Consider the following 16,067-nt stretch of genomic DNA (forward strand, 5'->3'; position numbering starts at 1 on the left):
GGCAAGCCGTTCCACAGGACTACATCCAGCATCTCTACGATCGTCTCCATGGGAGAATAGCAGCCTGCATTGCTGCGAAAGGTGGATATACACTGTACTAGTGCCGACATTGTGCATGCTCTGTTGCCTGTGTCTATGTGCCTGTGGTTCTGTCAGTGTGATCATGTGATGTATCTGACCCCAGGAATGTGTCAATAAAGTTTCCCCTTCCTGGGACAATGAATTCACGGTGTTCTTATTTCAATTTCCAGGAGTGTACTTGACACATTGCTATGAAATTTTGCTGCTAGATGTAATTCTAATAGATGTATGATTTTAGGTACCGGTACCTAATTCTTTAATACATTATGTGTAACACATGTATCTGCAACTTTTTGAGATTTTTTTTTGTAACAATGTTTCCTATTATTAAATTTATATAAATTTATGTATTACATATATTTAAAAAAAAGAGAAACGAAAACAAATGTGTGTCCCAATGGAACATGGTGTAAAAATTTCAAAGCAATGGGTCAAAATTTTTGGAGATTTGCCATTAAGAACATCTATATTTTCTATGTCAGTATAAATGTAGATCTTTGTTTCTTTAAAATCTAAAATCTCTGAAAATTCTTCACGGATTGCTTTGAAATTTTGATATAACGCTGCATCTGAATACCCATGTGTTTTCATATACTTACTGGAACACTATGTTGTGTATATGGAATATATGTATGTAATAAAAGGGGATATATTATAAAAATGTAAATGTTGTTTTGTTCAAAATCTCCAAAAGTTCTTCACCTATTGCTTTGAAATTTTGACACAACATTCAATTTTAAAATTGAAGTTTTTTAAGTACCTAATTCTTTAATATATAATTATATGTGTGTTTTATATAAATTGAAAGCACTGTTACCAAAAATCTCCAAATATACATTTCTGATTTACTTCAGATTTTTGCACATTACTGTAACAACAATTTAGAAACATATGGACTATATTCTTTTTAATACATAAATGTATAAACAAAATATACAATACTGAAACACTGCAAGCAAACAGAAAAGTTATATTTATGGTTTATTATTAGAATGCTACTACCTAATCTGAATTTGTAATAGCAATAAACAAGGCTCAAGGTCACAGAGACAGGGAAATAGAAGATTGACACAGAGTAGGGAAGCAGATGGTGGACAGAAAGAGGGTGAAGGTGGTGGAGGAGGAGGAGGAGAAGGAGGAGGAGGAGATGGGCAAAGAAAGCAGGAGGGGGAGATGGAGAGAGACAGGAGAGAGAAGGGGATTTGGACATACGAGGGTCACTCCAAAAGAAATGCAAACTATTTTTGTAAAATTGCAGTTTTCATTCTGCATGTGTGAAAGTTTTACAGAGTGTAGATACATCCTTCCCACTTGTTTTCAAATTTAGTTCAAGCTGTTCCTATGAGTGGCGCCATCACAGCAAGTGATCAAGATGGCTGCTACACTTGACGTTCGTCAGAAGCAACATGCTGTCATAGAATTCCTGTGCTGTGAAAACGAGACAGTGGGAAACATCAACAAGAGGTTGAAAGAGGGTATAGAGATGCTGCTGTCGATTGCAGTACAGTTAGTCGGTGGGCAAGCAGGTTACGTGATGAAAGCGGGCACACCATTATTGAGGATTGTCCTTGCAGTAGCCTCATACTGCACACACTCCAGACAATGTGCAGAGAGTTAACGAATTGGTGACTGCTGACAGACGCAACACAGTGAACTAATTGTCATGCTACATTGGGATAGGGGAAGGAAGTGTTTGCAGAATGCTGAAAGGCGTTAAAAAAGGTTTGTGCCAGGTGGGTTCCCAGGATGTCCACAGTGGCTCACAAAGAAACAAGAAAAACTGTATACAGCGAACTTTTGGAACAGTATGAGAATGGTGGAGATAAATTTCTTGGAAGAATTGTGACGGATGATGAAACATGGCTCCATCATTTTTCACCAGAGATGAAGAGGCAATCAATGGAGTGGCATCATGCAAATTCACCCAAGAAAAAAAATTCAAAACCACACCTTCTGATGGAAAAGTTATGGCTATGGTGTTTTTCAATTCTGAAGGACTCTTGCTTGTGGACATCATGCCAAGTGGAACCACCATAAGTTCTGATGCACATGTGACGACACTGAAGAAACTTAAAGCTCAACTAAGCCAAGTTTGACCACATCAGCGAAAGCAGGATGTTTGCTGTTGCACAACAATGCACGGCCACATGTTAGTCAAAAAACCATGGAAGCGATCACAAAACTCGGATGGACAACACTGAAGTACCTGCCTTACAGTCCTGACCTGGCTCCATGTGATTATCATCTCACTGGGAAACTGAAAGACTCTCTTCGTGGAACAAGGTTTGAAGATGATGACTCCATTGTGCACGCTGCCAAACAGTGGCTCCAACAGGCTGGTCCAGAATTTTACCATGCGGGTATACAGGCACTGGTTCCAAGATGGCATAAGGCAGTTGAGAGGGATGGAAATTATGTGGAGAAACGAAAATACTGTTCCTAAAGGATGTATCTACACACTTTAAAACTTTCAAACATGTAGAATAAAAGATGGATTTTAAAAAAATAGTGTGCATTTCTTTTGGAGTGACCCTCGTATATCCAATTAACATACATATTAGAAACATTTGCTTTCTCTTTCCATTCTTTTCCATGTAACCAGACTGAGCCACAGTGTAGCGTGTCTGGGTACAATTACTTTCTTAATAAAATTGTTGTTATATAAGTATTGTTACAATCATGTTCCCTCTCTCAGGTTTCCATAATATAAACAGGCCTAAAAGTAATGTCCCCATCACCTCTATATGTGTTAAACCACTAGCAACAGTTATGTATTAATATTGCAGTCATATGGTTCTTCTGCACATGTAACAAATATTGCAGCCTTGTTTCTTTAAAAATTAATATTGTATATGTAGTGTCATGTGATTCAAGTCGCAAATCTTTTCACACACAATAATATCTACTATAAAATGATTTTTACATGTTATATGTTTATGTTGTAATAAAACTACTTATGTTCACTAAGATGTTTTAACTCTGATGGTATGCTTTGGATTCATAAAACATGTGATCAACTTATGTTTTACAGCAACTATTCTAAACATAATTTGTATAGAAGTTTGTTCCATCCTTTTCAAGTTAGTTCTCTGTACCACAGAATTGATATGAAGATGGTACAGTGAAACACATAATCAGGATTAATAATAAAAAGAATGTAGCAGTCAAGGCAAGAGTGTATTACTGATTTACATCATATCATCCATGCGTAACTTCCATGGCCTTTCGAGTGGGCCTGACCACCTGAATTAACTGTCACCAACAAACTCCAAACTGTCTTCCAACCCCCGTCCCTCCCCATCTCAACTCCCCAACTCCTGCGCACTGCAAACGTATGTGCACACACACACACACACACACACACACACACACACACACACACACACACACACACACACACAGAGAGAGAGAGAGAGAGAGAGAGAGAGAGAGAGAGAGAGAGAGAGAGAACCCACCTGACAAATAATCTGTACAAACAATGGCAGTCAGACTGAAGCTCCAAAACAGTGTAGTTTTATATGTGCTTTGTGTGTGTGTGTGTGTGTGTGTGTGTGTGTGTGTGTGTGTTTAAAACATACAATGAGAGGAATTTTGAAATATTTGTTATAATGTGATCACACCTTTACGAAGGGCATCCAGAGACAACAAGTCTGTTGCATGCTTCAAGGTGTATAAACATTTATTCAGTTATAGACAATTTCACAATAATTTCTTGGAAACGAGAAAAAGTTGTGTGAATTATAGATGGGACTTACTAAAACCTTACTGTGAGACATAGTTTCTGGTGAGCTAATAATATACATTGCAAGTGAAGTAATATGACATACTATGATATTACAGTTCCAAACAGCGTGAACTTCCGGCAAGAGTAACGAGTAATCCAAATGGTGAAACAAGATGTTCTAGCACCAACCTTAGCCAGGTGACAGGAAACATAGCAGCCTCGTGCAGAGATTTTGATGGTAAGAGTAAGTTACTTACAGTGCGAGGAAATAGCCTGGCTAACAACTTGAAATATAACATTAAAGATGACATGGAGGAAATATAAACAGCAATAACACACACTTGTGTGGGGTTTTGGAAGTTTTGTAGTGACATGACCAGCCCTAGGTTAACAGGACTATTAACCCTGTGAACAAAGAGCTGAGCAAATTGCTTCAGCTGAAACAAAGTCTCATATCTGTGCCACACCTGTTGCTATGATTAAAAGGTGGGGATACACTAATCATGGCCTGCAACTGAATAGCAGAAAATATTAACTGACCATCTCACAGAAAGTGTAAGAGGGCCACAAGAATACAAGACAAAATCTCTGTGATTACTGGAGTCAAAGGGGCACATTTTTCATGCCAGAATCAGGTTACAGACAGACAATGGTGAAAGGAATTAGAGCAGAACAGGACTATAAAACATGTACCGTTTCCAGAAAAATAAAATTAATTTATTTCTACAGGATATCAGAGGGTTGAAAAACAAGGTAGATGAGCTTTTTGTATGCCTAGAAGATGTGGAAAATTCTGAACTACATTTAGTCACAGGTATGGAGAAGTTATATTTGGGTCTTTCAATGTAATTTCAGTACTCAACTTACTGACAAGTATGCAGCATGGTAGTAGTAGACAGATTAATAGCATCTTTATAGACAGTGCTCAGACTGAAACAATTAATACTGGTATATACCCAATTGCTAATGCACTATATGATCACGATGCACAATCAATGAAAGTAAACAATATGGAGTTTACAACCCTGAGGCAGGTTAATACAAAGCACTGAGGCTTATTAATGAGAACAGGGTACAATGTTTTTAAGAGTCAGGTAACAAGAGTGGTATGGTATGAGGTAATATAGGAAGAGATGCTAATGTCAAATTCGGTTTATTCCATGGTAAATTTGTTCAATATTTGGAAGTTGCTTTCCTAAGAAACTACTGAAAATATCCCTTAAAAAAAGGAGGAAGACAAAAAGAATAAAGAAAGAAAGATAAAAAGAAACAAACGCCCTTGATAACTTAGGGAATCAATATCATGTAAGAAGATGAGGGAACATCTGCATCAAGATCACAATAAGTCAGGATCTGACATTACTTGCATACTACATGCAAATGTACTAGTAATTTAAGGAAAGTCATTAAAATGTCCAGAAGTATGCGCATCCTGACCCAAATAAATAATGCAGATAATATGATTAAAACTATATAGCAAATTGTCAAATGGGAGAAAAGACAGCCTGTCACTACATTAGATCCCATAACAATTAAAATAAATAATAATATTGTGCAAAATTGTTAAGGCTTTCGTGGCCACTTGTTGACAAACTGCCTATTGGCTTCTGTCTCGGGTTCTTCGGCCGACGTTCATCTAGTGATTTTTCTGACGTTTCGCCAGCACGAGTGGCTGGCATTGTCAAAGCTTCACCCTCCATTGCCGGTGGTGAACTGGAGGCGAGCTCGCGGCCGCAGACTATATGTACCTGGCGCGCCAACGTCCGAGGGCTTCTCCGCGGTCATTTCCGGTGCGGTTCTCCTCTTGCTACCTGCGACGGTCGTTCGCTGCAGTACGGGAAGCCAGGATCCGTTTACCTTAAGGCTTTCCTCTTTCTTGTTGAAACTGTTCGCGTGTTTTTGGATTTCTACAGCTTCTCTGAACAAGCGCGTGTGATAGTGCTTCTCTACAGCCAGAACTTCCGTTTCGGCGAATTTTATTACGTGGTCGGTCTCATTCAGTGCGTGTTCTGCCACGGCAGATTTCTCCACCTGCCCCAACCTGCAATGTCGCTTATGCTCTTTGATCCTGGTGTTAATGGATCGTCCAGTCATTCCGACATAAACTTTTCCGCATGTGCAAGGTATACGGTATATTCCCGACATTGCAAGTGGGTCTCTTTTCTCCTTCGCCGATCTAAGACACTCTTTGATCTTCCTTGTCGGTTTGAAAATCGTCTTTACGCCGTGTTTGCGCAATATACGGCCGATTCTGTCCGTCACTCTGGGAATGTATGGCAGAAAGGCCGTACCCGACATTTCTTTTTCTGGTTCCTTGCTTCGCCGAGTGTTTGGCTCTGTTACACTTCTAATGTAATTTGTGGAGTACCCATTGCTCCTCAGAACAGTTTCCAGGTGTTGCATTTCTCGTTTGAGGTGTTGAGGCTCACATATTCGTCCTGCTCTCGTTACGAGCGTACTAATCATGCCTCTTTTCTGGCTCGGGTGGTGGTTTGACAGTTTGTGGAGGTATCGGTCCGTGTGTGTCGGTTTTCGATACACGCTGTGTCCCAGGTTTTCGCCGTCCCTTGTGACCAGCACATCTAGAAATGGCAGTTTCCTGTCCTTTTCTACCTCCATGGTAAATGTTATGTTGGCATGGAGGCTGTTCAAGTGTCTCAGAAATTCACCGAGCTGTTCTTCACCATGGCTCCACACCACGAAAGTATCATCGACGTACCTGTACCACACCTTAGGTTTGCAAGTCGCCGAGTCCAGTGCCTGTGCTTCGAATTGTTCCATGAATAAGTTGGCCACCACTGGACTGAGAGGACTACCCATGGCGACGCCTTCCAGCTGTTCGTAGAAATCGCCATTCCACGTGAAATAGCTCGTGGTGAGACATGCATGGAAGAGCTTTTTGATGTCTTGCGGGAACATGGAACCGATGTGCTCCAGAGCTTCGCTGAGTGGCACTTTCGTAAATAACGAAACAACATCAAAACTGACCAGGATGTCGTTTGGCGCAAGTTTCAGTTTCTTCAGCTTCTCAATGAAATGTCCTGAGTCCTTAATGTATGTGTCGGTCTTTCCCACGTGTGGCTGTAGCAGAGAGGCCAAGTGTTTCGCCAGTTTATACGTTGGTGAGCCAGGAGCGCTAACGATCGGTCTCAGTGGAACGTTGTTCTTATGGATCTTGGGTAATCCAAACAGCCGAGGTGGTAGGGCTTCTGTGTTGCGCAGGTTTCTCTGTATGTCCGCCGGCAGAGAAGACGCCTTGATTAATCGATTCGTATTCCGAGTGATACGCTGCGTCGGATCTGCGCTTAGTTTTCGGTACGTCGTCGGATCTAATAGGTCTCGGATCTTTTGCTCATAATCTTCGGTCTTCATTACGACGGTCGCATTCCCCTTATCGGCAGGCAGTACCAATATACTCTTGTCGGCGTTGAGATTCTTAATGGCTTGTTCCTCTTCTTTCTTCAGGTTGCAAGCTGGTGGTTTTGCTCGGCGCAGTATCCTGGCTGTTTCAGTGCGTATTTCCTCTGCCCTTTCACAAGGAAGGGTCCGAATGGCTGCTTCGGTGTTGGCAATGATGTCCTCCATAGGTATAGTTCTCGGGATGATAGCGAAATTCCCTCCTTTTTGAAGGACTGACACTTCCTCTTCGGCCAATTGTCGTTCAGTGAGGTTGACCACTGTGTGTGACATGTCGGGAATCGCCTTGTCGGTCTGCTTCCGGCATCTTTCAAACTTTTTCTTTTGCCGCTCGGTGCAGCGCTCGAGTTCGTTCTGCATGCTCCTGTGAGTGATGCTGTCGATCTTGTCCCAGTCGTCTCGATGCATTCTGCTACTTAGTTGATAGAAAATGTCCAGAAGTTCCTGATCCGTTCTTGCCAAGTCTCTCCGTGTTGTATGTATTCGCTCACGAAGAAAAGCTCGTTCCATTCTGTCGTAGATACGTTGTGCTTGGGCGGTGGTGAATAGGCGCTTGCATCTCAAGAACTTCGGTGTAGCACATTCATCTCGGCACCGTGACAGAAAGGCGAGAGAGGACATCAGTCGCGCTTTCTTCTTCCGTCGTTGGTCAAGGCGTCGGTACAATCTGCCAATCTCCTCCCCGTAGAGGCGTAATACAAAATTGTTAAGGCTTTCGTGGCCACTTGTTGACAAACTGCCTATTGGCTTCTGTCTCGGGTTCTTCGGCCGACGTTCATCTAGTGATTTTTCTGACGTTTCACCAGCACGAGTGGCTGGCATTGTCAAAGCTTCACCCTCCATTGCCGGTGGTGAACTGGAGGCGAGCTCGCGGCCGCAGACTATATGTACCTGGCGCGCCAACGTCCGAGGGCTTCTCCGCGGTCATTTCCGGTGCGGTTCTCCTCTTGCTACCTGCGACGGTCGTTCGCTGCAGTACGGGAAGCCAGGATCCGTTTACCTTAAGGCTTTCCTCTTTCTTGTTGAAACTGTTCGCGTGTTTTTGGATTTCTACAGCTTCTCTGAACAAGCGCGTGTGATAGTGCTTCTCTACAGCCAGAACTTCCGTGTCGGCGAATTTTATTATGTCCAGTGGTGGCCAACTTATTCATGGAACAATTCGAAGCACAGGCACTGGACTCGGCGACTTGCAAACCTAAGGTGTGGTACAGGTACGTCGATGATACTTTCGTGGTGTGGAGCCATGGTGAAGAACAGCTCGGTGAATTTCTGAGACACTTGAACAGCCTCCATGCCAACATAACATTTACCATGGAGGTAGAAAAGGACAGGAAACTGCCATTTCTAGATGTGCTGGTCACAAGGGACGGCGAAAACCTGGGACACAGCGTGTATCGAAAACCGACACACACGGACCGATACCTCCACAAACTGTCAAACCACCACCCGAGCCAGAAAAGAGGCATGATTAGTACGCTCGTAACGAGAGCAGGACGAATATGTGAGCCTCAACACCTCAAACGAGAAATGCAACACCTGGAAACTGTTCTGAGGAGCAATGGGTACTCCACAAATTACATTAGAAGTGTAACAGAGCCAAACACTCGGCGAAGCAAGGAACCAGAAAAAGAAATGTCGGGTACGGCCTTTCTGCCATACATTCCCAGAGTGACGGACAGAATCGGCCGTATATTGCGCAAACATGGCGTAAAGACGATTTTCAAACCGACAAGGAAGATCAAAGAGTGTCTTAGATCGGCGAAGGAGAAAAGAGACCCACTTGCAATGTCGGGAATATACCGTATACCTTGCACATGCGGAAAAGTTTATGTCGGAATGACTGGACGATCCATTAACACCAGGATCAAAGAGCATAAGCGACATTGCAGGTTGGGGCAGGTGGAGAAATCGGCCGTGGCAGAACACGCACTGAATGAGACCGACCACGTAATAAAATTCGCCGACACGGAAGTTCTGGCTGTAGAGAAGCACTATCACACGCGCTTGTTCAGAGAAGCTGTAGAAATCCAAAAACACGCGAACAGTTTCAACAAGAAAGAGGAAAGCCTTAAGGTAAACGGATCCTGGCTTCCCGTACTGCAGCGAACGACCGTCGCAGGTAGCAAGAGGAGAACCGCACCGGAAATGACCGCGGAGAAGCCCTCGGACGTTGGCGCGCCAGGTACATATAGTCTGCGGCCGCGAGCTCGCCTCCAGTTCACCACCGGCAATGGAGGGTGAAGCTTTGACAATGCCAGCCACTCGTGCTGGTGAAACGTCAGAAAAATCACTAGATGAACGTCGGCCGAAGAACCCGAGACAGAAGCCAATAGGCAGTTTGTCAACAAGTGGCCACGAAAGCCTTAACAATTTTGTATTACGCCTCTACGGGGAGGAGATTGGCAGATTGTACCGACGCCTTGACCAACGACGGAAGAAGAAAGCGCGACTGATGTCCTCTCTCGCCTTTCTGTCACGGTGCCGAGATGAATGTGCTACACCGAAGTTCTTGAGATGCAAGCGCCTATTCACCACCGCCCAAGCACAACGTATCTACGACAGAATGGAACGAGCTTTTCTTCGTGAGCGAATACATACAACACGGAGAGACTTGGCAAGAACGGATCAGGAACTTCTGGACATTTTCTATCAACTAAGTAGCAGAATGCATCGAGACGACTGGGACAAGATCGACAGCATCACTCACAGGAGCATGCAGAACGAACTCGAGTGCTGCACCGAGCGGCAAAAGAAAAAGTTTGAAAGATGCCGGAAGCAGACCGACAAGGCGATTCCCGACATGTCACACACAGTGGTCAACCTCACTGAACGACAATTGGCCGAAGAGGAAGTGTCAGTCCTTCAAAAAGGAGGGAATTTCGCTATCATCCCGAGAACTATACCTATGGAGGACATCATTGCCAACACCGAAGCAGCCATTCGGACCCTTCCTTGTGAAAGGGCAGAGGAAATACGCACTGAAACAGCCAGGATACTGCGCCGAGCAAAACCACCAGCTTGCAACCTGAAGAAAGAAGAGGAACAAGCCATTAAGAATCTCAACGCCGACAAGAGTATATTGGTACTGCCTGCCGATAAGGGGAATGCGACCGTCGTAATGAAGACCGAAGATTATGAGCAAAAGATCCGAGACCTATTAGATCCGACGACGTACCGAAAACTAAGCGCAGATCCGACGCAGCGTATCACTCGGAATACGAATCGATTAATCAAGGCGTCTTCTCTGCCGGCGGACATACAGAGAAACCTGCGCAACACAGAAGCCCTACCACCTCGGCTGTATGGATTACCCAAGATCCATAAGAACAACGTTCCACTGAGACCGATCGTTAGCACTCCTGGCTCACCAACGTATAAACTGGCGAAACACTTGGCCTCTCTGCTACAGCCACACGTGGGAAAGACCGACACATACATTAAGGACTCAGGACATTTCATTGAGAAGCTGAAGAAACTGAAACTTGCGCCAAACGACATCCTGGTCAGTTTTGATGTTGTTTCGTTATTTACGAAAGTGCCACTCAGCGAAGCTCTGGAGCACATCGGTTCCATGTTCCCGCAAGACATCAAAAAGCTCTTCCATGCATGTCTCACCACGAGCTATTTCACGTGGAATGGCGATTTCTACGAACAGCTGGAAGGCGTCGCCATGGGTAGTCCTCTCAGTCCAGTGGTGGCCAACTTATTCATGGAACAATTCGAAGCACAGGCACTGGACTCGGCGACTTGCAAACCTAAGGTGTGGTACAGGTACGTCGATGATACTTTCGTGGTGTGGAGCCATGGTGAAGAACAGCTCGGTGAATTTCTGAGACACTTGAACAGCCTCCATGCCAACATAACATTTACCATGGAGGTAGAAAAGGACAGGAAACTGCCATTTCTAGATGTGCTGGTCACAAGGGACGGCGAAAACCTGGGACACAGCGTGTATCGAAAACCGACACACACGGACCGATACCTCCACAAACTGTCAAACCACCACCCGAGCCAGAAAAGAGGCATGATTAGTACGCTCGTAACGAGAGCAGGACGAATATGTGAGCCTCAACACCTCAAACGAGAAATGCAACACCTGGAAACTGTTCTGAGGAGCAATGGGTACTCCACAAATTACATTAGAAGTGTAACAGAGCCAAACACTCGGCGAAGCAAGGAACCAGAAAAAGAAATGTCGGGTACGGCCTTTCTGCCATACATTCCCAGAGTGACGGACAGAATCGGCCGTATATTGCGCAAACACGGCGTAAAGACGATTTTCAAACCGACAAGGAAGATCAAAGAGTGTCTTAGATCGGCGAAGGAGAAAAGAGACCCACTTGCAATGTCGGGAATATACCGTATACCTTGCACATGCGGAAAAGTTTATGTCGGAATGACTGGACGATCCATTAACACCAGGATCAAAGAGCATAAGCGACATTGCAGGTTGGGGCAGGTGGAGAAATCGGCCGTGGCAGAACACGCACTGAATGAGACCGACCACGTAATAAAATTCGCCGACACGGAAGTTCTGGCTGTAGAGAAGCACTATCACACGCGCTTGTTCAGAGAAGCTGTAGAAATCCAAAAACACGCGAACAGTTTCAACAAGAAAGAGGAAAGCCTTAAGGTAAACGGATCCTGGCTTCCCGTACTGCAGCGAACGACCGTCGCAGGTAGCAAGAGGAGAACCGCACCGGAAATGACCGCGGAGAAGCCCTCGGACGTTGGCGCGCCAGGTACATATAGTCTGCGGCCGCGAGCTCGCCTCCAGTTCACCACCGGCAATGGAGGGTGAAGCTTTGACAATGCCAGCCACTCGTGCTGGCGAAACGTCAGAAAAATCACTAGATGAACGTCGGCCGAAGAACCCGAGACAGAAGCCAATAGGCAGTTTGTCAATAATATTGTGACTTATAATTCACAAATTGTCAGAACTTTCTAAAAGCAGCAGCAAAAATTGGCTCATATGGTTCAGTCGAAGCAGCAAGACAATATATTAAAATATCATTCCACAAAACTTTAAGCAACTAGAAGCAGCGCCAACGTCCTTCACTGAAATTAATACAATTATAAAAATTCTAAAAGACTAAAGTTCATGCGGGGTTGGTGGTATTTCAAACAGAATTCTCAAAAGCTGTTCCAACTTAATAAGTAATGTGATTAATGATGTATGCAATGCATTATTGGCACGGGAAATTTTTACAGACAGGTTAAAATATGCAATTGTTAAACCTCTTCATAAGCAATGCGACAAGACAGTTTTGCGCAATTACTGTCCAATTTCCTTACTGACACTTTTTTCCAAAATATTTGAAAAATTAATGTACTCAACAGCAGTCTCGTAAGGGAAAACAATTTACTTCGCATATCACAGATTGGATGTCAGAAGGGCTGCTCAACTCATAATGCTATTTATACATTCACTCATCAAATAGTATATGTAATAAATAATAAAATATCACCAGTTGGTATTTTTATGATATTTCAAAGGCTTTTGATTGTGTAGATGATGTTACTCTCTTAAAAAACTATAGCATTATAGAATTTACGGCTTTAGGCACAGCTGGTTTGAATCATACTTAAAAAAACAGAATCCTTGTGCATGGGGTTGTGCTGAATAATTCAAACAATGTCGAAAGGGTAAAGAATATTAGTGGCTGAGGAGAAATCACAAAGGAAGTAATATAGGGTTCAATTTTGGATCCGCTCCTATTACTTATACACACTGATCAGCTAGAACATTATGGCCACCAACCTACTATTAATATAAACCCATTCAGGCAATAGCAGGAATGCCTGGCAAGGAATGACTGCTAATCAGACACAGGTATGGTGCATGTAGTATCAGTGAGCATGCTGCCCAAGTGTAGAATGGGGAAGACACACGATCTATCTGAATCTGACTGAGGGTAGATTGTGATGCCCCAGAGGCTCAGCACAAATATTCTGGTAAAGGCATGACCTTTCAGTTCTTTGAGGAATGCTGTGGTGACTTCTTCACCACATGGCAAAAACAAGGTGAAACCATGTCCAGACAGTGTGGGGTTGGGTAGCAGCCACCTCTAATTACAGATGTCGGACATCATAGGTTGGGCAGCTATTAGCTGCATTTGTTGCTATGGGTACACTTTTCTTTGTAAATAAGACAGATTCTTTGATGAATTTTGCACAGCATGCAAACCATACTTACAAGTGTATAAAACTCTAGAATTTATTTAATTCATGAAAAACTAAATGAGCTGTTACATTTTGAACTCCATGCTTAGAAAAAACTCAAATTTTATAGTTAATTATCTCAATTTTTACCACATATGGAGTAACAAAAATTTCTGATAACTTGCCCAATAACATAAAATGACTGACAGGTAGCAAAGCATCTAATATAACATGCCTGGTAACAGAATAGTGTCTTACTGGTGTTAACAGTTTGTCTGAGACAAAAAAATGAAAAGGCTAGTTGACATATTGTGTATGTGCCCATCACACATATAATACCAGGCATCTTTTGACATTAGTGAAGTTGAAGTATGTTTTGTCAACAAGATACATAGGGCATGTTTCTGAATGGGTGATGCTCACAGGGGTACACACCTTGGACAAAGTGATGTATTGAGAGGGATAATAGACATCAATAGGTTATTCACAGAGATGGGATGGATAGCACAGTATAAGGTTTTAAGTGGGGGAAACTTTTTTAAGCCTGTCCCTCTTCATCAAAGCTAATGATTAATAAATTCCAGTTCAGGTTGATCTAGTGTGATAAGGGGAATACATTTGTCTTGCGTTGTTGTCTATGGGTATTATTCAACTCTCTCCACATTCCAGATTGGCTTCAATGTTTTGAGGTTAAAGGAAGGTTATTAAATGTGCTTCATTGTTATACAGCCTTAAAGATTTTATACAGGCCACAAAATGTGGGCATGATTTAGATGTCATTATTATTGCTTTGTGGCTTTCATTTTTACTGGAAAAGGATTATTTAGATATGATTTCAGGAAAAAATTATTTTATTTTTCTACTTAGATAAAATCAGATCAAGTAAAATCCTAGAGTTTCACACAGCTGTAATTTACACCTACTAATTGCCTCAACTGATTCAGGATCCTCTTTCTATGGAGATAGGAAAAGAGTCTGAAGCTTTCAAAAGATGAACCACAATTAAAATCTATGGGACCACATTCAGGCAAGTTACTGCAGAGGAATGGAGGTCACTCTTTAAAATAGGTTTTACAATTATTTATCAGGTATCACAGCCTTTACTTACATCAGATACTTCAAAATCTGTCTCCCATATCTGTGAAAAGGATTTTAGAATGTGTGGCTGAAAAAGTACTGTAGCCTTTTCCAAATCCCCTGCTACATGATGCATCATTGTGAAGACACAGTTATTGACAAACTCTCCATTACTTTGGAAATCTTCAAGAAGAATTCCATACTGGTACATTATTTCTGTAGCTGCGAACCTAGAAAACAAATTGACCATAAAACAAGAAAAACCATTAAAAAAGTGTATTTCAGCTCTGCAGAATATGAAATGAAAACCAAATTGTGACATTTTCAAAAACTATACGATGAGTGATTATGAACATGTCTAGTTTATCAGCTCCAATGTTCAAATAAAGGCACTGTTTTATAGAATCTTCTAATGCACAGTGAATATCTGTTTGAAACATGCATATTAATATTATATTCTTTGAATGTTTTCAGACTGTCAAAAATTATCACCATTAGAAGAATAGGTATGAAAATAGTGCTTGGATTTGAAATACCAATCTAGAGCAGCAATGGTTTCTTGGAGGTAAGGTGGCCAGAATGCAGTTTCAACATCACGTGAAACGTTCCATTCTACTTGTCCAACCTATTAACGATATGTAAATAACATAAATAAACAGGATTAATTTGCACAGTTCATTCTGTACTTGTTCAAATATACAAACAAAACAAAACAGATCTCTATCTATGAATTTGCATATTGTCTAAAATGTCTTATTAATTTATTTCCAGCATTCTGCTTGCTGCATTCTAAATTTCAAGTGGAACATAAAATTTGAATTATGCTAACAAACGTAACAGTTATTCAATGAAACTTTTATTCATATATCACTAATACAGGTGCTCTAAAATGATAACAAATAGTAATATGACTGAACTAAACTATATGGTGTGGTATTTTCTGGCTGTTAGGTTTCAATATATTTCTTCTTAACGGCCATTTACTCAGTTCCATTCTCTATTAACTCAGCAAAGTGCTAAGAATCGACACATCCATATAAGCATATATATTCAAAGCTTTAAATATGAAGAAACTTCCCATGTCATTGATTCTTCCGGTAACAACTGCAATTAGTACTTCAATAACAGCAATAAGTTTGGTACTTATAAGATAATTTAATGTGAATATAATAATAGGACTGAGTGACTAGTTATTATGAAGTTGAAATACTTAACCTTGGAAATTACGAGGAAGCTCTCAAAAATTGCCTATTAACAAGAACTCGTAATGATGTGGAAATTTATTAATATGACATGCAGGTGCAGTAGTGTTAGTAAGTGAGCAGGGTAAAAGGAGATGGTAAATCATGGAAACATGTCATGAAAAAATATCCAGATTTGAACAGTTCCTTTATTGGAACACTAACAAGGCACAATCAGTTGCACACACTTATAAAAATTTCTGTGTACAAAGTAACCTCAAGCCAGTTTGTATATCACTACGTGCAATGAGTGCCCGCTGTTTGTCAGAAAGATCAGTTAACACAATCTCTTTAGACAACATGAAAGAACATCATTTATATTCTTGTGATACAGAAAATGTGACTAATTTAATACAGGGGTGAAG

At 41.9% G+C, this 16,067-nt stretch overlaps 1 protein-coding gene across 3 annotated transcripts in view; it reads right to left on the bottom strand.

Moving 5' to 3' along the window:
- LOC126236892 (protein timeless) overlaps positions 1-16,067 on the bottom strand; it is a 399,100-nt gene that overhangs the window by 82,282 nt on the left and 300,751 nt on the right. For all 3 annotated transcript variants that reach the window (XM_049946528.1, XM_049946529.1, XM_049946531.1), the window contains one exon: positions 14,493-14,691. In XM_049946528.1, coding sequence (XP_049802485.1) covers positions 14,493-14,691 — 199 coding nt within the window. The remainder of the gene's footprint in view (positions 1-14,492; positions 14,692-16,067) is intronic.

Source organism: Schistocerca nitens, chromosome 2, assembly GCF_023898315.1.
Source record: "Schistocerca nitens isolate TAMUIC-IGC-003100 chromosome 2, iqSchNite1.1, whole genome shotgun sequence".
NCBI classification, from domain to species: domain Eukaryota; kingdom Metazoa; phylum Arthropoda; class Insecta; order Orthoptera; family Acrididae; genus Schistocerca; species Schistocerca nitens.